Source organism: Haliotis rubra, unplaced genomic scaffold, assembly GCF_003918875.1.
Source record: "Haliotis rubra isolate DU_JTF1 unplaced genomic scaffold, ASM391887v1 Scf69, whole genome shotgun sequence".
Taxonomy (NCBI): Eukaryota; Metazoa; Mollusca; class Gastropoda; order Lepetellida; family Haliotidae; genus Haliotis; species Haliotis rubra.
Window position 1 is genome coordinate 2,708,520 of NW_025767401.1, and position 23,990 is coordinate 2,732,509.

At 40.5% G+C, this 23,990-nt stretch overlaps 2 protein-coding genes across 2 annotated transcripts in view; both read left to right on the plus strand.

Moving 5' to 3' along the window:
- Window positions 1-19,848, plus strand: part of LOC124258284 — a 32,681-nt gene extending 12,833 nt beyond the window's left edge. The window contains exons 4-22 of the mRNA XM_046692350.1: window positions 306-434; window positions 1,177-1,315; window positions 1,588-1,695; window positions 2,240-2,440; window positions 2,837-3,580; window positions 4,121-4,222; window positions 4,531-5,925; window positions 7,915-8,013; window positions 8,426-8,591; window positions 8,868-9,058; window positions 10,137-11,454; window positions 11,987-12,060; window positions 12,376-12,474; window positions 12,860-13,004; window positions 14,303-14,493; window positions 15,099-16,541; window positions 17,116-17,444; window positions 17,846-18,064; window positions 19,804-19,848. Of these exons, the coding sequence (XP_046548306.1) occupies window positions 306-434; window positions 1,177-1,315; window positions 1,588-1,695; window positions 2,240-2,440; window positions 2,837-3,580; window positions 4,121-4,222; window positions 4,531-5,925; window positions 7,915-8,013; window positions 8,426-8,591; window positions 8,868-9,058; window positions 10,137-11,454; window positions 11,987-12,060; window positions 12,376-12,474; window positions 12,860-13,004; window positions 14,303-14,493; window positions 15,099-16,541; window positions 17,116-17,444; window positions 17,846-18,064; window positions 19,804-19,848 (7,137 nt within the window). The remainder of the gene's footprint in view (window positions 1-305; window positions 435-1,176; window positions 1,316-1,587; window positions 1,696-2,239; window positions 2,441-2,836; window positions 3,581-4,120; window positions 4,223-4,530; window positions 5,926-7,914; window positions 8,014-8,425; window positions 8,592-8,867; window positions 9,059-10,136; window positions 11,455-11,986; window positions 12,061-12,375; window positions 12,475-12,859; window positions 13,005-14,302; window positions 14,494-15,098; window positions 16,542-17,115; window positions 17,445-17,845; window positions 18,065-19,803) is intronic.
- A 36-nt stretch (window positions 19,849-19,884) lies between these two features.
- Window positions 19,885-23,821, plus strand: LOC124258285. The gene is made up of 8 exons (XM_046692351.1): window positions 19,885-20,202; window positions 20,397-20,511; window positions 20,694-20,876; window positions 21,084-21,392; window positions 21,722-22,133; window positions 22,475-22,692; window positions 22,934-23,098; window positions 23,606-23,821. Exons 1-8 carry the CDS (start codon window positions 19,937-19,939, stop codon window positions 23,819-23,821), a joined length of 1,884 nt encoding a protein of 627 aa, XP_046548307.1. The 5' UTR covers window positions 19,885-19,936.
- Window positions 23,822-23,990: the final 169 nt, after the last annotated feature.

Below are 23,990 nucleotides of genomic sequence, written 5' to 3' on the forward strand. Positions count from 1 at the left end.
ATCCATCGATTACCGATAAATATCGGAGACTTAACATAAGTCCTAAATTTGTATATGGTGTGAGAAAATTTAAAGCTTTATCTATCGCAAAAGTTAATGTACGATATTAACAATAACACAATTTTCATATCGATAATCAAATGTTTCCTATCGACGATATTTCTGATTATCGATCACTGTAGACATAATCTACATTGTGTCAAGTCACCTGTTGGTTGGGCTTCTGCGTAATGTTTTTCATCCCCCACTTTATTTGATTCCCTATGTCCTGTTATTATGTCTTTGGGATATTGTACCTTTTTCAGGCCAGGTACTTAGCCTTTGTACCTCAGCACAATAACAGTAGCTATACAGGTCTACGACTGGAGTTGTATGGGTGTGAGGCACAACGACCAATTCCCGTCAGACACGCCCCTGTCTCCCAGGACATACAGGTAAGCAGGCACTATGAAGAATAGAAATGAATACAATTGTCATCAATGACAAAATAACAACTCATACTAATAAAAGATATATCTACATTTTTGTATCAAGAAGAAACTCAACACTTTTATCTAAATTTTGAAAACATTTATCTTGTTGAAAAATTCTTGACACAAAAGATGATTTTTGCCCCCATATATATATGGTCTGATCTACGTGAGATATTTAGCTAAGGCTTAATGGTTTAAGTTAATCTAAGGACATGCTCTCTAAGTCATATAAGTGAAGAAGTAACTAAGCACATGCTCATTAAATCATACAAGTGTTTTTGTCCACATTGTATAGCCTGTCTCGACTATCTAAGTGCTGCTAAAAATGTTCAGAGGTATCAAGAAACACATGTTTATCTTACAGCAGCATCTGCTTACACATCCGCATTTGCAGCAGCATCGACATTGATGTCTACAAAAACCAAGCGGAGGTGGGGTAGCCTAGTGGTTAAAGCGTTCTTTCGTCACGCCGAAGACCCGGGTTCGATTTCCCACATGGGTATATTGGGCGAAGCCAATTTCTGGTGTCCCCCGCCGTACAATTGCTGGTATATTGCTGAAAGCGGCGTAAAAACTCACTCACTCACAAAATCTAAATGTACGTCTGCATCAGCATCTAATTCTTCATCTTATACATCTGCATCAAAACCTCTACATCTATATCTGCATGAACACACACCATCTCATGATCCAATCAATATAGGGGAGCAGTGAGTGGTTACCCAGCCAGAGTCCATATGTCATCAACACTCTCATCAGGATTCGTCCAGGAGCATTCGTCAAAATACAACCCGGAGTCAAGGTTATATTCAATTCTTCAGACGCAGGATTCATCGTTCTTGGTAAGGATATACGGAGATGTCATCTTACATCTGATACCAACTTATCACAGGTGGTTTTCGTGACTTGTATTTAAAAAAAACCCAGTTCACCTTCAGTGATACCATCTTAGGTCTGTAACAATTCAACATGTTCTGGCTGAAAGTATCTACTGCTGTAAACCAGCGCTTGGTGTTCTGTGTCTCAGTGCTGTGATAATAAAAAGGCGGCAATCTGGGACGACAGAAAAACCTAGTGTTACCACTGAATACTACTTAGAATATTTCTGTTTCAGGTACATTGGAGGCCCGAGGTCTCAGTGGATTACCTGTGGTTTTCACAGCTTCAAATGCCTTCACAAACCTGACAAACATGTGGGCAGGCATTGAAGTTGTCAGTCAAGGTATGTATGGTCTAATGGTGGGGCGGTGGGATAGCCTTGTAGTTAAAGCGTTCACTCGTCACCCCGAAGACCCGGGTTCGATTCCCCACATGTGTACAATGTGTAAAGCCCTTGTCTGGTGTCCCACGATTTGATGTTGGTGGAATATTGCTACAAGCGGCGTAAATATAAATTCACTCACACAAACGCAGTGGTCTTTACATTCAGGGCATTAAAGAACCAGCCTCTACAAATGCCAACAGATGTTCTGTCTGTTTCCAGTTTGCCCAAAGGTTCCTATGGTGCTTGCCATCAGCAACTAATGGGTTCCTAGAATCCGAACATGACGCTACACGTGGTCACTGTGGTAACCATACAGAACTTTCAATTTGTATTATCACTCACTTTGGGTATTTCTAAATACAAAATTTTATTTTAATAGTTAATTGTGAAAGTTCCTCTGCATTTTGAGGTTCTATACATGGAAGTATTATTATGAATTCCTCCATTGCAAGATGACGTACATTATAATGTGTCCTTATGTGACCCTCTTTTTAACTTGCAGGAAATTTGTCTTTGGAATTCAGCCACATATATGGAGCGGATTTCGGCATCAAAGGAGCTCTTGGATCCATTACTATAAGACACTGCAACATCCACCACAACGGCAAAGGAATATACCTTGAGATGGGGGATACAGTCGAAGACAGAATTCAAATATCAGGAACCATCATATCAGACAACACCCAAGAGGGCATATACGGAAGTAATTGGCCTCAAAATCATTCCTTTATCGGTATGGAAGATAGTGACATCTTGCGTAATGGAAGGAGTGGTATAAGTTTTGGCATAGAAGCTGTGCTGTTTGCCAATAACTGTAGATTTTCTCATAATAAAGCTCATGGGATATACCACCATAATTATGTAGGCATGGGTGCGACCATAAAGAAGTGTATGTTTGAGAACAATCTTTACAGAGGATTTGTCATAAGTAATGCAAGATATAACAGACAACTAAACATTTCTTTTGATGAAACTCAATTCAAGGAGAATGGACAAGATGGCCTTAACATGTACATACAAGGTTCAGACTCGGACATGCACATTTCTATAACAAACTCTCACTTCACGAACAACAGTTGGTATGGTGTTGTGATTCAAGGAAACTTTTTAAGCACCCGACCCAAAATACTGCTGAAGAATAATACATTGGAGGGGAGCCAAACCACGAACTACAACCTGGTGTATATTCAAACAAGACGTTCTATACATGGAAGTATTATTATGACCGAAAATGCTTTTCAAACACGAAAAAGCATTCGCATACAAGGCAGACATTTTGTCGCATTTGATATTTCAAATAACATATTTACTGGAATCAAAGGAGACACCGGGATAGTTATAGAGGCAGAGGACACAATTATATTTGGTAATATCTTCACCAACTGTTCCACGACGTCGGTGATTCACACAAATAGAATCGGAGTACAGATCCACAACAATGTCTTCCAGAACCCACAGGCACTCTACGACCTGTTTGTTGATATGGATTATTCTGAGAACCAAAAACTGAATGCAATCCACAATTTTTGGGGAAGCAGTGACCGGTTCTTTGTTCGGTCCAGAATATGTGACTTTTATTGTGATGTCACAAAAATGAGGGTTGAAGTGGATCCATACTTTGTCTCAGAGATGCTCAGTGAACTGTCATCGCAGTTAGATTCGGACATTTTTGTTTTGAACAGTGAAAACGAGATTGGAGGAATGTTGAACAAGTCAGTCACTCTTCAACCCAACCAAGTACTGTATGTGAACAGAAGTGTGTATATTCCAGAAGGGACTGAGCTGACAATAAGCAAGAACACCACACTGGTGTTTCCATACAAGCAAGGGGTTTTGGTTAGAGGTTAGTTTTCAGATAAAATGTCCTATTTGTGAAATGAGGTGAAATTGGATTTAACTTCGTACTTGAGAATATTTCGCTCATATGACGATGTGCGGCTGCATGTACTAGCCAAGACTGAAGCTCGTTTTATAGTGCTAGCCACTGAGATACCATGCCGCAGTGAAGCATGAATACCCCACTCAGACAGATTATACTGACTCCGAGCCGACCAGTCCTTGTTGTACCTTAATGCCGAGCGACAGGCAGGAACCAACATGTACCATATTTTAACGTCTTTTGGTATGACGCGGTCGGAGATCGAACCTGCGATCTTCCGCTCTCCACGCGGATGCTCTAACCACTACACCACGGAGGCGGTATTTGTGAAATGAACAAGTTTTTAATCTGTTCCGCTGTCATCATTTTACCAGATGTAACTAACCTTTACCAAGTACATATTTTGACTATAACTAGTTAATTTAATTTAGATCCATTCAATTTAGATATGATTTATGTTCTCATGTGTATGTCTTGCACAGGCTGTTTGGCTGATAATTTCAGGAATATTAACAATACAAGGCGAGGCAGATGCCAACGTTGAACTAAGGAGTGATGGTTCCCCCAGTAATCAGCGATGGGCTGGCATCATATTCAATGCTACAGGTGAGAGCTTTCTGTCCTGATACAAGAACAGGTAAACCCCACATTCCTTTGTTAAATCGTAACATTGCATAAACGTAATTTCTGTCCTGTTAAAACTGAAAACTGCAACCTTTATAAAAACACATATCGGAGGCGTTGTGGATAATCTAATAGAACCGTCCATATTTCCGACACAATGGTAACAATATAGCTTTCATACATATATTGTCAATATTAAAGTTATCAACATCATATGTAAAGATTAAACAAATGATGAATAAAGAAACATAAAATGACTAATCTCTCAATAAGAGTTTTGTATGTTCCAGGATCTTCACTGCAACACACCATATTGAAACATGCGGAGACAGGAATACGTTTATCCATCAATGATTCTGGTGAAATTAGAGCTTCTGATTCCATCATTTCCCAGTGCACAACAAGCATAGCTGGGCAGCTGTGGTCTGAAGTCTCCTTGTCCCTTGAAAGAGTGAAAGTAAATGAAACCAGCAGGTTCATTGTTCTGGACGTGCTTAGTTCACACCCAGTGTCATTGAACATCAATGAGTCCGAAATTGAATGTTCCTCTGGAACACGTATTCAAACGAATCGTAATGAAGTCAATTTTCATGTAAGAATGAGCTCTACAAAACTGTACTCCAGGTCTACAGGATTTTACATGCGGTCATGTAATTCATATATTACTATAAACGCACAGGATTCTGATTTTAAGAGTGCATATAGTTCTGATAGTTTTGACATCGTTGGAGGAGTATTAAACATAACATTCAGGGGAGTGTCAGTTATTGGAAATAGGGGAGCCACGATTTTCAGAACATGTACCGGAAGTGGTCAATTTCTTGCAGCAGGAGCCATAGATATTCAAGATTCGATCTTTGATGTGCAGTCTGTAGTTCCACTGGACGTTGAAAGCGGACAGGATGCAAGGCATGATGTCCTACTTATAAATAATACATTCCGCATACAAAATCAGAATTATGAAGGTGTTAAGGCGCTTATCGGGAGGGACAGCCTTCCTTGGAGTATGACCATACATGACAACAGGTTTGAAAATTGTGGATTAAAAATTGAAGGTAGCGCTCTAAATACATCAATAGATGGTAACACGTTTCTGACTGAAAGGTCAGCTATGGACATTAATGTTCAAACGCCAGAAGGTGGTAGCACAAGAATTAGTCAAAATCGTGTACAGGGTGGCGATGTAAAGGTGAAATCTGAAGGAGACAGGGAAAGGTTATATCTAACAAACAACACCTTCAACTTGAGTACTATCATCCTAATGAGCCCCAATGTAACTTTGAATCAGAACACTTTCCTTGCTGGCCAGGACTATGATATCAAATTTGAAGGCAGTGGTTATGCAGACAAAGAAATTAACTCCACATACAACTATTGGGGTACCACTGATGCCAAGGACATAGCATCGCGAGTGTATGATTCATCATATGACCCTTCGCTTCCAACAATCACGTTTGTACCTTTCTATGGATTCCCAAACTTAACCGATCCCCGGTCTCCGCGCCCTGGTTTTATTTCTGCTGATGGTACACTTGGTGGAAACGTTGGAGGGACTGTTACCCTTACACCCGAGGAAAGCCCGTACACTGTGGCTGAAAACATCGTGGTCGGAAAACTGGAGACACTTATAATTGAGGCGGGAGTGTCTTTGCGGTTTGAGAAGGGATCTGGCATCTTTGTAGAAGGTAATTACTATATTTATAACTCCTTTGTAGTTGTCTTTAACATGGTGGTTCAATTGTTCAAATCTAAGGCTCTTTATAACAATTGTGGTCTAATCCTGTGATTTCGTTCACTGACAGGCACCTTGCCTTCTCCACTAATCTCTTACTTTTGATGTGAATATCATCTTTTCACTCATTTTCCACCATTGCTTCAGAAGCATATTGTTTATCCTGCTTAGTGTTGTTTTGATACTGTCATATTCCACTGCTGCTTGGTGCCTATGTTTTGATACTGTCATATTCCACTGCTGCTTCACTAAGATATTGCCATATTCCACTGTTTCACTAAGGTATCTGTTTTGATAGTGTCATATTCCACTGCTGTTTCACTAAGATATTGCCTATCCCACTGCTGCTTCACTAAGATATCTGTTTTGATAGTGTCATATTCCACTGCTGCTTCACTAAGATATTGCCTATCCCGCTAGGTATCTGTTTTGATAGTGTCATATTCCACTGCTGTTTGACTAAGATATTGCCTATCCCACTTGGTATCTGTTTTGATAGTGTCATATTCCACTGCTGCTTCACTAAGATATTGCCTATCCCACTTGGTATCTGTTTTGATAGTGTCATATTCCACTGCTGCTTGACTAAGATATTGCCTATCCCGCTAGGTATCTGTTTTGATAGTGTCATATTCCACTGCTGCTTCACTAAGATATTGCCTATCCCACTTGGTATCTGTTTTGATAGTGTCATATTCCACTGCTGCTTGACTAAGATATTGCCTATCCCACTGCTGGTTCTGTTGCCTTCTTGGTATCTGTTTTGATAGTGTTATTCTGTTTTGATAAGATATTGTCCCGCTATATCTGTTTTGATAGTCATATTCCACTGCTGCTTCACTAAGATATTGCCTATCCCTACTTGGTATCTGTTTTGATAGTGTCATATTCCACTGCTGCTTCACTAAGATATTGCCTATCCCGCTAGGTATCTGTTTTGATAGTGTCATATTCCACTGCTGCTTCACTAAGATATTGCCTATCCCTCTTGGTATCTGTTTTGATAGTGTCATATCCACTCGCCTGGATATTGCCTATCCCGCTAGGTATCTGTTTTGATAGTGCCTATCCCACTGCTGCCTATCCCGCTAGGTATCTGTTTTGATAGTGTCATATTCCACTGCTGCTTCACTAAGATATTGCCTTCCCGCTTGGTATCTGTTTTGATAGTGTCATATTCCACTGCTGCTTGACTAAGATATTGCCTATCCCGCTAGGTATGTGTTTTGATACTGTCATATTCAACTGCTGCTTCACTTAGATGTTGCCTATCCCACTTGGTATCTGTTTCTGCTGTCGTAGTCCACTAAAGATATTGCCTATCCCACTTGGTATCTGTTTTGATAGTGTCATATTCCACTGCTGCTTCACTAAGATGATATCCCGCTTGGTTTCTGTTTTGATAGTGTCATATTCCACTGCTGCTTCACTAAGTTTGATAGTGTCATATTCCATTGCTGCTTCACTAAGATATTGCCTGTGATAGTGTCAGATTCCACGGCTGTCTCCCTACGATATTGCCTATCCCACTTGTTATCTGTTTTGATAATGGCACCCTGTCATGGTGCAAATCATGCAGGTCGTTGGCAATGGTGGTGACAGACAATGGTTGATACACGGTCGTGCACTGATTGGCTATTGATTAAATGTTTGTCACACATTTTTAAAGTCAAAAGTGCCACCATTCGTGTTGAGAGGGTCTCACAGGCAATAGGTGGTTATTGAAGTTGTAGACAACCGTTTGACAACCCTGAACATGACTTCTTTCGCTGATATCCTTGTAAACATTCAAGTTGTTTGAGCAAGAGGAAGCCTTAAAACCCATGTCATCAGATTGCGATTAATGATTGCGATTACTAACGTACATAATATCTGAGCTTGTTTTCGTTTTATTCAGTGTAGGATTATGTTACCTGATTGTACAAAATCTTATTATATTCAGGTGCACTTATTGTTCGCGGCAACAAGAGTCATCCTGTGAAGGCCGAGCCAATTACTCCTGGAGTGAAATGGTCAGGAGTAAGATTACTAGCCAATCGTTGTAAGTGAAGAATTTCACTATTATATTTTGAGAATTTGACTGTAGATAGCAAAACCCCATCCTCTGTAAGTAACAAACATCACGGGTAGTAATTAAGGTGAAATCTTGTGATGTAAATATACATATTCGATTATTATGACATTACAAGAACGATTATTTTTAGATTATTATAAATAAACGATCAGATATACATTCGCATAAAGCGGAAAAGAAACGTTTAACTTGACACTCAATTTTTTCTTTATTAATTATATTCATTACTCATCCTTGATAAATAAAATACTTTTTTACCATCTTTATTTCCACAGTTTACATAGTACATGTAGAATACATTCACATGAGTATATAATAAAATACATGACAATATATTTTGAAAGTACCCAGAGTGTTTCCTTTGTTCTAAATTCAACAGACCGGCGGCCGTCTTCCATTGCTAACACCACTGTTCGACTTGTCGGAGGGGTGAAAAAATATGAGGGCCGTCTTGAAGTCAACATTAATGGAACTTGGGGGACCGTCTGTGATTATGCTTTTGACAAAAATGATGCCGAAGTCGCTTGCCTAATGCTTGGATATAAGTGAGTGTGTTTTAATAAGTTCATTTCATTACTATATTATTTTTGTCAGAAGTTGTTTAGCACGACTGTCAATAATGTTCCAGCTATACCAGAATATGCAATCGACTCCAGTTCAGGTAATAACCAGGTGAAAGCACGAGAAAAGATCCACCAGTGGTAAAATAAACAAAGTAAACAAAGTAACAGGTCCACATATGATGAACTATAGTTTTCTTCCCTTAGCTCATACGTGTGCGTGGGTTGGATAAATGAATATACGTCTGTATCTGTCTGCAGCTACACCGTAGCAGAGGTTGTTCCTTCTCCAAATGACTTTGGTGGAGGTTCAGGTCCAATACACCTTGGCAACCTGAAATGTACAGGCAAAGAGGAAACGCTGATGGAATGTGAAAGATCCATGTTTTACTGTAACCACAGAATGGATGTTGCAATACGATGTGGTCAGAAGCTACTGCCTACTCCTCAAGGTGCGTGTTCGGTAACATTTTGTTCCAAGTTTAACAAGGTAGTGGGTTGGGAGGAGGGAGTTGAGTGAGAAACTTTAGTTTCACGCCGCTTTTAGCAATATTCCAGCAACATCACGGCGGGGGACACCAGAAATGGGCTCCACATTGTACCCATGTGGGGAATCGAAGTTTCTTTAGTTTATCATAACCTTACGAATGTCGTAACACTAAGAACGCGTTATGGATCGGGGCACAGTATAAATATTTATTGTACCTTCATGTAAAATACTTTAATTTCATTTGGTCAATGACGCTTTAACAAGTTTCCGTGTCAGGGTCTCCTCACTGTGCAGGCATCTTTTGTTCATAACTGACTGACTGAGTTTGGTTTTACGCCGCTTTTAGCAATATTCCAGCAACATCACGGCGGGGGACACCAGAAATGGGCTTCACACATTGTACCCATGTGGGGACTCGAACTCGGGTCTTCGGCATGGCGATCCAACGCTTTAACCACTAGGCTACCCCACCGCCCTTTTCTTCATACAGGCAATAGTTATACAAAGTTTAGTTATACAAAGTTAATCAAACTTTTATTCTTCAATACAGTATCGTATTTAACAAACAGGCAATAGTGATAGCTAATAGAACTTTAACACAGTAACACACTCAACAATGGATTGGGAAGAGCTCTGTCATTACAATGTTGACCTTTTATTACAACTGAGAACGTTACTTTGTTTAAAGTGTTTACTCTGTAAAAAGTTCAGCTAAATCATGGGACGACCCCTTTCCTTAAAACAACATCACATAATCCTAATCCTCTGCAGGCTGTCTGCACAGTGAGGATAAACCTCCGTGTCACCCCTCCCAGGAAGGTGACCGCTGGAAAAGATATTCCATGTTGCCACAGTAACGGCCAAACTCTCCGCCGAGAAGCCGTATCGCTAACAATCGTATGACGTCATAATATGATGCATGCAGTGCACGAAGTTCGAAAAACGACCGGGCCAAAACGGACACTTCCCATACCCTTTAACATTCCTTTTTTTAAAATCAGTGGAATAGTGGAATATAACTGTAACATTTGTAATTTTAGATATCGGGAACGATGTGCAGCTTCGCCATTTCCACATTAATGACACAGATTCTGGACTTGAAATCAATGGAAATGTTACACTCATGGAGAATGTTGTATCATCTTACTCAGGTGGACACGGTGTCACTTTCAAGCTTGGAATGAAAGGAATACCTCCTGTTATCCACATTGATGGACTGGAGTCGGTAAACAACCATTTGTCAGGAGTCAGAGTCGACTTGGACACAGATGATTTTATAAGCAAGTCACAAATCAGGATATCCAACTGTGATGTCCATTCAAATACAGCATATGGCGTTTACATCCAGCAATATGTGAACATTTCTCTGACATCGTGTCGCTTTTCTGGGAATTCCTATCAAACGATCTTTTCCGAAAGTGACGCTGTAATAAACATTGAAGATTCCATTTTCTCAAACGGCACAAATGGTGCGTTTTACATGTATTACAGAAGGAGTGCAGAAAGTCGTTTACAAATTTCTGTTAAAGATTCACAGTTCTATGATTGCGATTTACAAAATAACTATCGCTGGAGCAGCAACAGACATTTGTTTCTTTTCCCGTCGTCAAGTTTTCAAGACTTGGATATTGCACTCATCAACAATACATTCCATAGGATAAATGCGAATATCTTGTATTGCCACACTAGTTACGAATCCACCACTTCCATGAATATTATGGACAACACATTCCAAAATATTACCGGTGGTATTGTTTGGTTACAACAACCAAACTACAAGACATTTCAGTTTCAGTTTGTAAATAACGTTGTAGAGAACGCATCAATGTCATCTTCTGAACCATTAATGAAAATCTTTGATCAGAAAACTATAGGAGGTCCGCTTGACATTGTCAATAATACATTTTCTGCGAATATAGCTTCGCATATAATTCTCCTCGGGGATATTAAAAAATCTGAAACAAACATGAGCATAACAGGGAACATATTCAAGGATAACATATGCTCTGAGACTGTAAATACTTCTTCAAATCAGCTCACACTGAGGAACAATATTTTTAGTAACCCATCTGCCACGCGCGAGCTAATAGCGCCATCTTTTGCCAGATGGTATGACATCGATGCTCGTTGGAACTTCTGGGGAAAACAAGACATGGATTATGTCACGCGCAGGATATGTGGATTTGACATTGACATGGCGAAGTTATTTGTGCATTATCTGCCGTACTACCTATCTGAAGATTTAACTGATACTTCAAGGTCATCTCAGACAACTTTCACAGGTGGTGAGATCACTGGTGAGGTACATCTTCTAACATCTGAATCACCATATGCTATAAAGAGATCAATATTTGTTAGGTATGTACAAACTCTTTATTAACATACATTGGCTCATGTAAATATCATTGTTATGCAGCTTGTTGCCATGTGCTAACAGTTCATAACTGACATTATCAAGACAATTTCAGAATGGTCATGTTTTGCATATTTTAACTTTCACGACAATTTGATTTCCAGTGGTCCATCCATAAAACTTTCACGGCAATCTTGAACTAATTGCAGCATGTCTAAAGTTATTCTTTTAATGCTTTATTATCACTACCACATGTACCATACAGTATAAAGAGATCAATATTTGTCAGGTATGAACAAACCCTTTATTAACATACACTGGCTCATGTAAATACCGTAGTTATGAAGGTTCCATGTGCTAACAATTCATCACGACCATTTCAGAAGGGTCATGATTTGTATAGTTTAACGTTTTGTCATCACTGATTTCCAGTGGTCCATTCATATAATTTTCTAATTGAAGCATGTCTGAAGACCAGTAATTCTCATGATGTTTTATTATCACTACCACGTGCTAATTTTTCATTCTTTTTATCAGGTCGGAGGGCATATTACGCATTGACAGTGGTGTGGAACTACAGTTCGAACCAAATACAGGAATCTATGTCGATGGTATGGGCAATTTGGTGTTGATGGCGTCAATGTAAATGCATTGTGGTGTGAGTGAGTATGGTTTCACGAAGCTTTTAGAAATAGCCCAGCAATATCACGGCGGGTGATACCAGAAACGGGCTTCGCACATTGTATCCTTGTGGAGAATCGATCCCGTGTCTTCGGCGTGACGAGGGAACGCTTTAATCACTGGGCTAGCCCGCCGCCTTATGTGAATTTCACGTCTCCGGGTTTCAGTGTGATTATGAGCAGTTAATAGTAACCGTTTAAAATAATGTTGCAGTAACAGTAATCGTTATTTTATTTTATTGAAAGGCGTACTTGTGGCCGGAGAAGGTGTAACTACAGAAAGAGTTCTACTGACCAGAGCAACAACGATGTCATGGTTTGGTGTTGTGCTTCCATACAAGACAGGTACTGTGAAGCGTTTGTGTTTCAGCATCATAGGAAGTGTCAACATCATATCAAGGTGTGTCAACACTTGGTTGCCATTTTGGCTGACAAGCACAAGATCATGTCAAGTTCAGAATCAAATCGGGGTTTCTATCGGACTATTCACACTGTGAAATGCAGTACCAGTCTGGTCAACCGATGCTCTTTTCGCAATACCCTTTTCCACAAAATATACGAAAATGATAACAACCACTATATTAATTCAAGCATGATGTAATTTTTGTTTGTTGTTTAACGCCCCAATCAGCAACATTCAGGTATATCGCGGTGATGTATATACGTGACACAGTTTTTGCAATTCATAGGATTCACAGTTTCTCACTGCGATACACGCTGTTGTTGACAGAGGGGGTATCTGAGACCGTCAGACTGACCAACGGAACAAAGCCGAATGAAGGACGACTTGAAATTTTCGTGAACGGGTCCTGGTCAACCATGTGTAGTATTAACAGGAAAGAGGCGCTTCTTCTCTGCAAGGAACTGGGCTACGGGTATGTATATTAGTACATTATTTGATAAATAATGTTGAATTAAATGAACCGTTAGGAATGAGTGAGTACTATGTATACCTTGGGGCTGGGGTCTTTAGTGTAACGGGAAACATAAGAGCAAAGGGGTATACCCATTTCTGGGGTCCCCAATCGTGAGATAATACTGTTATTTCGACTTAAAACCAAACTCGTTCGCCAATGATAACATTTAGTTTGAAAAATTCAGGTTCCTGTCACAATTTGTACTTGATCGTCGGGGTTATATAATTTAAGTTATCAAGCCATACGGGATATTTCCTGGGTGAATTATTACTACAAGTGGCATAACGCCCTGTCTATTCTGACATTGTTTGGATTAAGAACACCTCCTTGTACCAGACCCGTGAAGATTCAGTTGTGAATTGGTCTTTAAGACTCATGCTTGTCGTAAGAGGCCACTATCAGGATCGGGTGGGGAGACTCGCTGTCACGTGTCACTGTATCCCAATTGCGTAAATATATGTTCATGATGTTAATCACTGGAATGTCTATTCCTGACTCGATTATTTACAGACCGCGGCCATAAAACTGAAATATTGCTGAGAGCGGCGTTAAATAACCAACAAACAAACCTCGATGTACCAACTTTCTCTACAAATCGCCTTCTATTCTGACAATATTAATATCCTGCAGTTTGTTTGATCCACCAATATCAAAAAAATATCTTGCCAAGAGAAATATTCATTGCATGGTAATTATTTCACAAATCTTATCTGTTATATATACTGTTTTGCCTACTAAAATTTGCATACGTATCGAAATATATTTTATATAGCGAATTGGGAAGACGACCGAGGGTTGATTTCAAACATTACCTAATATAAACGATGTTTGACATTTGTTGTTGCTGTAGCTCTGTACAACATTGCGATTGTGAATTTGGAGCTTTTTCCAAGGTTATTTACATGATATCTGGCCATGGTTTTATGCTCTCGTTATGGCATTGTAGTCAAACATACTATAAGTATCTTCGGAATTTAAATGTCCAACCTGCTGAATGAATGTGACATAAATGATGCTCATTCCTTGTGTTATATCTACATTGTCTTCGTATATTTTGTCATTTTGTCTCAGGAGAAACTATGTTTTCAAAATCTGTTTTCTATCTATAAAAACCTCAACACATCTGACGCTCTGAGAAACAATTACAGGTATCAAAAGACTGAATGTCTGACGCTTTTAGATTGAAAACATAGTTTCTTAATCTGAACCAAGACAGCTTATGCTTAGTCTTTTCTGATCAATGAACAATATTTTAGATCAGAGGACTTTGATGCGTACCTGCTTCGAGATAGAAATGGAACAGTTCTCCAGGATCTCAACTGTGACGATTTGGCCTCCTCTCTATCTGACTGCCAGCCCAAACTCTCTTCCAGTAGATACTGTGGCAAACGTGGAGGTATTGGAATCCGATGCCACAACTTTGTTGCTCACACAGGAACACATACATGTAAGGAAAACTCACATACCCAATCTAAACTGATGTGCTGTCATTGTAAAACAGAAACATGTAAAGGGAAACTGTCTGAAAATCATCTATAGTGAGCCTGTTGTAGATTCAAATACCGCTTACAGGTTTTGCATATTATTTTATATGAAAATATTATGTTATATCTGTTTCCTCCATACTGACTTAGTAAGTTTGGTTTTACGCCGCTTTTAGCAATATTCCAGCAACATCACTGCGGGGGACACCAGAAATGGGCTTCACACATTGTACCCATGTGGGGATTCGAACCCGGGTCTTCGGCGTGACGAGCCAACGCTTTAACCACAAGGCTACCCCACCGCCCGTTTCCTCCATACACAGCTAATACTTAGTGTTAAGACTAAGATGAAATTAAACTAGATTTTATAGCAGATAGTGTTGGATAGATGGTTGATGTTGATGCGATGACAATTTTCAAATATTCACAGTGTGTTTTTGTTTAGATGGTGTGAAATAGGGTACGTATTTACGACGTCTTTGGCATCAAGATGTCCCATTACTTAATGAAGGTGATCTCCGGCATCTTACATGACTCGATGGATTTATTGTATATGTTCTGTTTCCAGACTCCTATCTGGAAAGAGTGTCCATCCAGGATTCGATAACTGGTCTTGTGGTAGAGACTCCCACAGTACGCTTGTCCAATTGCCATATCAACAACACAGAGAAAGTAGGCCTCACGATTCAGACTGACACCATTGACCTTGACCTGAATGGATCAGTTGTCGAACATGGGCAGTCAACAGGTATATTGACTAAAGTAACTAAACGTTTCCGTTTCTGGAATGGCACAACACAACACAATCAAGGAAGTGGAATTGTTCTGTTTGTAACAGCGGCTCCCACAACGGTTGAAAAAATGAACATCATTAATAACAGTCTTCATGGTTTGGAAACACAGCTGAATATACAGATCTTCAACGGCGTGTTACACATAAAGAGCAACAGATTTGTGGATCATGGCTGGGGAGGTTCGGGTCTTCAACTGCATGGCGAAGCACTGTCCAACACGATGGTGTACGTGGAACAGAATTCATTTTGTAATAATGTTAAATCCATGGATGTAAAAGTGGTGGGTATTAATTATTTCAGTGAAAACAGGTGCGTCATCAGGGGGAATATCTTCAGATCAACTGGTCAAATATCAGTGCTTTCAGGACACCAAGTATCTATTTACATTGAAGACAATCTTTTCAAGAATTCATTTGGTGGGGACAAATGTTTTCTGGATGTGGAGGTGGATGATACAAGAGATGGTGACAAAGTTCAAAATATTAGTTTGTCAACCAATAGTTTCCAAAATATTACAGGTCGATGTGTAGTTTATGTAAAATCAACAAATTATGGATTTAATGGGATGCTCACTTATAACCAGATATTCAGTTCCCCCACCGATGAAGGGACAGTCTTGTTAGACTCGAAAAACGTTAGCCTTTATTATAACACGTTTGATAACCCGAGAGCTGACTACGAACTAAAGATCCTGTTGGCTGGAGAGGAGCAGATTAATGCTGAACACAACTGGTGGGGAAGTGCTGATCCAGCCATTGCCGGACAACGGATTCTACACAAGGATCTTGACCAGAGGCTTCTCAAGGTGGACTACCTTCCTATCCTCACTGATCAGAATTTCGACTGTTCTGAGGTGCAGAACTGCAGTGATAATGGTAAATGTGTTCGTCCAAATGGGTGCAGATGTGAAGAGGGTGGGGCTGGAGCGAATTGTTCCGACTTCGACTGTTTTGGTGTTGACAACTGTAATGGAAATGGTTTGTGTAAGGGGCCGAACCAATGCAATTGTTCTCTGGGGTCATCCTGTGCAATTGCCACATGCCATGAAGTAAATGACTGTGGTGGAAATGAAAGAGGATACTGTGCGTTGCCTGAGAGGTGCACATGTTTTCCCCAGTTTTGCGGAGCTAACTGCTCCAAGTGTGCACCCTTACGATGGGGAGACAGTTGCCTTCCTTGTCCTCAGTGCAACCATGGATCGTGCAACCTCACAAATGGTACGTTGACGATGAATACCAAATTTGTTTTATTTACATGTGATGTTGTGAAAATATTGGCACAGATTCAGTAACATCTATCGGTCTCCAGCATATTGTAAAATGTAAGGAAAATTGTAAATGACAGCTCTCATATTCTGTTTTACGATTTTGAATTTCTTCCATCAGGACGTCGTCTGCGCATGCCGACAGCTAGAACAAACGTCATTCTTTAGTTCCAGACGGTATTCGTTTTTTTAACAACAGTTAATCTTCATATTCATTCATTTATCATTTACCACTGCTATATTTGTCTCATCATTACATTAAGTCATATCTTACTCATTCAGTCTTTTAGTGCTCTTACCTAATCAATTGTTTATTATCTTAGGGCTTGTTGAAATGTGATATGTTGTGATTCAATATTTTGTGGTGTTCTGTGTTTTACGATGTAGCCCGAATTTCTCTCGGGATAATAAAGTATTATCTTATTTTATCGCTGTTACAGCTTTATTTAACTATGAATTGAAATCATATGAGTAGTATGGAATCGTTCAAATACTTTGTTTACATATACGTATTCTAATTCAAACAGGCAACTGTGATTGCGTTGCTGACAACTGGTCAGGCGATTTGTGTGACACGTGCAGTGAGACGTTTTATGGCCCCAACTGTCTTCCATACACAAATGTCCTGAACATCATCCCAAGCTCTGGCCCTGACACTGGAGGAACAGACGTGCACATCTGGGGACACAACTTCCCAGAGACAGACAACGACATCTTCTACTGTAGATTCGACTCCACAGTGGTCAATGGCACGCGCATGTCGAAGGAACACGTCATGTGTAGGAATCCTCAGCATCAAGTAGGCAGTATAACTGTGGAGATTTCTCCTGATGGGCTACAGTTTACTCGAAATCAGGTAAATAACTATTTCTGCATAAGTGCAAGTGAGACGGAATGAGAGGGTCTTGTGTGAGAAGGGCCCTCTCAGATGCCTGATCCCGCTTTATTCTGAGAACTAGATCCCCGTGAAGATCCTGTCTAGAATTGGTCTTAAGCAGCCCGTGCTTGTCGTAAGAGGCGACTAACGGGATCGGATGGACAGGCTTGATGACTGGGTTGACACATGTCATCGTATCCCCAAATGCATAGATCGATGCTCATAACATCAACCACCGGATTGTCTGGTCCAGACTTAGTTGTTTACAGACATATAGCTGGAATATAAATAGATATGTCTAGTGACAGTATCTGCGATCGTACGTTCGCAAGAAAGTACACAGTGAATGTTATGTAATGTTATCAATTCCTGTTCTCCAGACATCATTTACGTACTATGAAGGTTGTCCACCTGGAGCATGTGGGAAAACGGAAAGCCCTCCCCATGGCCACTGCTTCTATGGAGGATGCATATGTACCCTGCCCTGGTCAGGACAGGACTGCAACGTCGAGCTGAATGCACCAGTTATATCCGCCTTTAAAAGCATGCAAGTTGCTGCTGAAGGAGATCAATATCATCTTCAACTGACACTCATTGAGGTAGGTTTGTATTGCTTATCACAATACTTGTGACATCGTATTTGCCCATTTGAATGTAACAGCTACCTCAGGTGATTTGTAAAATTATTCTTCCTAAAAGATCCAGTCTTGTCATATGCAGGTTCTGAATGATATTTCAAGACATCACATATAATCTCTAATGTCAGATTAATTACCACTGCCTGGCTGTGTGTGCTCAAACAGCTGTGATATATATACTCAGCAGCAAAAACAAAGTCAGTACGAATTCAAAATTAGATAGGCACTGTAATCAAATCATTACAGAAATGGACATAATAAGCGGATCAAAAATGTTTTTGTGTACAACATCTTGACACATCAATGATTATCTCAGCACAATTCCAAGACATTACGTGAACGTTTGCAGTCCATTCAGACTCTTGACTTCAGCGTCTAGTGTGACCACCACGAGCGGCAATAACTGCAGCAGATCGTCTATGTATGGAGTGCACCAATCGATTTATGAAGGCCATTGGCACCTTGAACCAGACTGTGAGAAGGGCCTGGCGCAAAGAATCGGCTGTGTTCGGCCTTGGTATGACGTTATTCCGTCTCAAAGATGTTCAATTGGGTTTAAATCAGGAGTAAGGGCTGGCCACTGCATAATGTTGACACCGTTCTGCTTTAGGAAGTCCCGTGTAGCTCTGGCAGTATGGGTCCGGGCGTTATCATGCTGGGAAATGTTCCGGTGACGTGCGAAATGTGGTATGACGTGGGGTCTGAGAGCTTGGTCGATGTAGCGCACCGCTGTGATGCCGCCTCCTCTCCCTGGACCAAGATTCTGGAACACTACAGGACCCACCCTCTGATTCAGGCCTATTCCACTCCATACCATGATGCTTCTCCCCATGAGTCTCTTTCCATAACTTGATCTGAGTAACGCTGGCCACGTCGTCGCCATATTCTTGTTCTGCCATCTGCAGTTAATACTCAGTACCGACTCTCATGTGTGAACAGAACTGTTCTCCATTGCCTGTATCGCCAGTTTTGGTGTTGTAAGGCAAACTGTAGACGTTCACTCCGATGACGAGGGGTGAATATAGGTCCACGGTAAAAGGAGGTTACCGCTGTTAAGACGTCGGCGTACTGTATCAGTACTGATTGGTCGTGTGTTCCTGCTATCTCGCGTGCTGTGTTGGATGCATGCATGAAGGGATTCTGTACATGCTGTCGCACAACATGGCGGTTTTGTCGTCTTGTGGTCACCCTTGGTCTGCCAGTACGGGGGCGATCATTTGTGGTGTTGGTGGCCCGGAAACGTTGCTGCAGCCTGTAGATGGTCCGAACGTTGACCTGGAAGTGCTGACGTTGTAATGTGAATGTTTCAACCAGGTTTGCGGGTGCATTTTATAGAGCTGGTCCTTAAGAACAGCACGTGCAGCATGGAGAACACCGTACCATCTCCGAGATCAGGTTGCGTTTTTGAGACCATTGCCTGGGTTCCATTCAGAGTTTGGGAAGGAATGTCTTTGCTCAGGTAAAGTTGGAGATGTTGTCAAAAATATGCAATCAAAACATTAAATGAGTTTACAGTTATCCGTTTCTGCTAAGGAAAATTCCAAACTCACGTTTCTTTTGCTGCTTAGTATAGGTATGCTTTCATGAGTTCTACGCCAAATGACACTTATTTTCAGTGACCTATTCAGATAAATTTGTGGTTACACATGACATCGTTTCCCAATTGCGTAAAAGCCACACTGTGGATGCAACATTTCTAGTATCTTAAGGAGTTATTTTCTCTTGGCCTTGAAATACTGGAGTGATGAAATGCCATTGACAATATCCAGTGTGGTCTTCAATTTACAGGGCAGTGCTCCAGTTGATTGGTACATATATGGAGCCCCTTCTGGAATGACAATTGACCAAAAGACAGGACTCATCTCCTGGGAGAGGACAGTAGCCAGTGTCCAGCCGTATACCATCAACGTCAAAGCATCCAACCGTATAGGCCGTACAGAAGTCCAGTGGTCACTGAAAGTCCAGCTGTCCTATAACATCACAATAGAGGACGTTACACCCACTGGGGTTCTGGCTGTTCCTAAAACCATCCAAATGAGAGGAATGGTCAATTATTTTAGTGGAACTTTACAATCTTTGATGGCTTTTGTGGATGTTAAGTGAGTTTTCATATGATTATGTATTGTGTTTTCATTGATAGTAGGATCAAAGATAAAGGTCGCACTGGAATTTGGCATAATAACAGCGAGTCAGTGAATGTATTATCAAACATAATGGTTAGATATGAATCTTTTTTAACTCAGATAATGTTTTAATATGTTTAGGCGCAATATAGCATTCTTCTTCTATAAAGGGTACGAAATAAAGGCAGAATTACAACGATGTCCATTGTGACATCCCCGAGGAACAGGGGACGTTTTGAAGCAGTGTACTTCCCTAAAGCTGGTGACAGTGGACTGTTTGAAGTGGTAAAGTATTCTACTATCTTTCAGTTAGAACACATACCTCCATTGAAGCATTCAGTTAGTGTAATACTTTTGCAATTGTAAACGTAAATTAGTGCTGACTGATGAAATAGTATTGACGACCCTGCAGGCAATGGTGTGGTTTTTTTTATCTTACTAATTTTCTTTTGCTGCCTCTCCTTTAGGATGGCCGCCACCCATCCGATACTGGCTTCACTCCTCAGAAATCGTGGAGTGTGTTGGGGATGATGTGTGTGCCAGGATATGTGAACAGACAAGCCTACTTGGACGCGGACGTGGTGGAGATGAGGGGTGTTTCTCTACTCAAGAATGATGGAGTAAATAGGATCAGTAATATCACAGCCAGAGTGAGTTGAAATAATGTTCTGTATGGCTGTTAAGTATATATCTACATGATTATAGCAAATTTTATAGACACTCCTTACGTGTTTGGTCACCGAGTGCAGTAAAAGTAACAACACACGTTCATCCTTTAAATGGTCATATTTTCTTCATCTGCTTTTCCATGAAGCAGTTATGTTGATATGTCAACTGTTCTGTTTCTGTGCTATCAGGTAGAAGGCATTGGTGGTCCATTAACATCTGTAGTTGTGAGAGCAGGAAACAGACTTTCAAGCAATGGTTCTCGACCACTTATAGTATTCTTGGACACAGATTCTGAAGTGTCCATAGATGTGATCCTCACAGTATCTCATCCTCTTCGTCCTCTTCGTGGTGTTATTGCTGTTGTGTTCAGTACACCCGATGGCACCACAGCCAGAGTTAGGATAGGATTGCAGCTGAATGTCAGAAAACCTGCTCTGATCCTCTCGCCATCATCTTTGTCAGATAGTGTGCCCAGAGGAACTCAGAAGACGTTCCAGGTAGGGGTCTGTGGAAATGGAAACTACCAAATTTACTCCATTAAGTGCCCGGGCGCTTATTTTTTCAATGAAGTTCCAGACCCGGCTGCTGTTAGAGAACTGGGGCTAATTACCGAAAATGTTAGTGAGCTCCTTTACCCCGGTGCTTATTGGAGGAAATATGGTATATCAAATGAGATTGTTAACTTAACTATTTCAGTGTGTATTTTCATGTTTTCATCAGCACTAATGCCCAAAGAACATATATCACGGTGTATATTGAAGACATCACCAATATAGTCTCAAAATCTTTAAAGTTGTCGAATGCTAGGAGTAATTCCTGTCCACAGATTAATATCAAGAACGAAGGCGAGGTCACCGCAAAATCACTCAGAGTAACGCTACCTTCGGAACCAAGACTTACAATGTCTGCATACTCCACAACAACTACAACAGCTTCAGAAGACCGCCTTGACCTACTCCCAAATGAGACGGCCATCTTGGTCCTGACAGTCACGACTGGCGCAACCGACAGTCTAGGCCAGTTTAGTGGCAGCGTAGCCCTGAACTCGGATCTGTCTTCTGCTAGTATCTCTTACAGGTTCTATGTGACATCCCAGGAGAAATTAAACATCACAGTTCGGGTAGAAGATGAATACACATATTTCGCCTCTGACAAGCCCTTGGTGTCTGGAGCTGTTGTGACACTCCGAAATCCTAGAAGAAGATACACGGAACAGAGAATAACCAGTAATCACACAGGTATGCTGTTCATCAAATATTCCTAAATAGACATATCGTATGATAGTGATTTGTTCAAATACAAATAATCAAGGTTGCTATATTTCAGTAATATATATATATCACGCATGAAAAACCATGGTTGTTTGAAAATATAGGTTTACAACTTTCTTGTTATTAGGATATCCCATCTTGTACTATGAATTCTTACATATTATTTGTGGCTGACATTTATTTGACTAAATAGATAATAAACACTGCGACCATGAAGTTGTTGATGTTTTATTACAATGACGATCTGGTAGCCTAGTGATTAAAGCGTTCACTCGTCATGCCGAAGAACCGAGCTCTTCTCTTCACAGAGTTGGTGGTGTTTGAGGATGTGGATGAAGATCGATACACGCTGACTGCCACCGCTCCAGGACATGGGTCCTACTGGGCTGTGATCATTGCTAAACCCTCAGACCCCTCCATCACCATCTTCCTGCAGAGAGTTGCTGTAAAGTACACGTGGACTGTTACCCCCACAACCTTTCAGGACAAATACATAGTCACTCTGGATTCTACCTTTGAAACACAGGTAAACTGTAAACACTAGTGCTTTTTGTAAGGAAAGTTTATTCACCAGGTATTTACTGAACAGAATTGCTCATCGTTGTAAATATCTTATTGATGGTTATCTTACTCACTGGGTGTTTTCTCAGCAGATATGTTCACCATTGTAAATGTATTGATGGTAGTCTTACATTCTATCTCGGTGATGGCATTATGTGGCAATACATGGCTGATATGTGTCAACTCTTCATGAATGATCTGTAAAGGTACCCATGCCTGTTGTCACCGTGGAGCCAGCCAGCCTGAATCTGATTCCATATGAGGAAGGAAAGAAGGACGTGATTAATTTCAACATCACCAATCACGGCCTGATCAGGGCAGACAATGTTAGGTTTGCTCTGCCAAGTCATCCAACATTGATCTTTACACAGGTGAATATGTTGTCTATTATAACTACACGTGCGCGTGGACACGATTGCTTTTGTCCTCTAACCTCATATTTCTTAAATATTGCTTAGAATATCAGTGTAACAATAAATATATGCTCAGTCATAAATTTCATATTAAGTACAAGGTGGAAGGGTCAGATAATTGCATGCTTGTTAGGATGTTTTGCTTACCATAAACATTTCAGCTATCATCCTTTGTCTAGAATATCTTAGCTCTTCTCCTTCATTTAAAGTTACCAACATGACGCACCCGTTATTAAAAACTACACATGCTTGTAACCTGTAACTCAATTCAAATATTGTCTTAAATTAAATATTGTAAACACATATCGACCACTTACAGAATGGCCCTCTGGAAGAATGCAGTGATATAAACACTGATAAAAAATGTGTGAGTTGAACCTTTTAGATAATGAACTTTTTAAATCATTACCAAGTCTCTATGTGTAAATGGTGTAATAACATTTGTAGTCTGTATCGTCCTCGCAGACAATAGATCCGATAGGAGACCTACCGGCAAACACAAGCATCATTGTTCAAATCTCGGTTAAACTGAAGACTCGAGTGAAGAGGAACCTAGGCACATTGGCATGTGGTTTGAAAATGCTTTACGATTACTATTGTGGTGGTACAAGAACTGGAGGCCAGGACATCACTCTGACAAGGACGTATCCAGGACGCCCTCCCTTGCCCATGTGTAGTTGATGTTGAAGGAGGCAGAGGTGGTGGAGGAGGCAGAGGAGGTGGAGGTGGGGCAGGTGGCTATGTTGGAATGTCAGGTAAGATGCTTACATAATATATCAATATCCGGTACTTGCCTGTTTTCATTATTTGTAGGAAAATTTCCCCAAAGTGTGTGTAATATGTTTGAAGG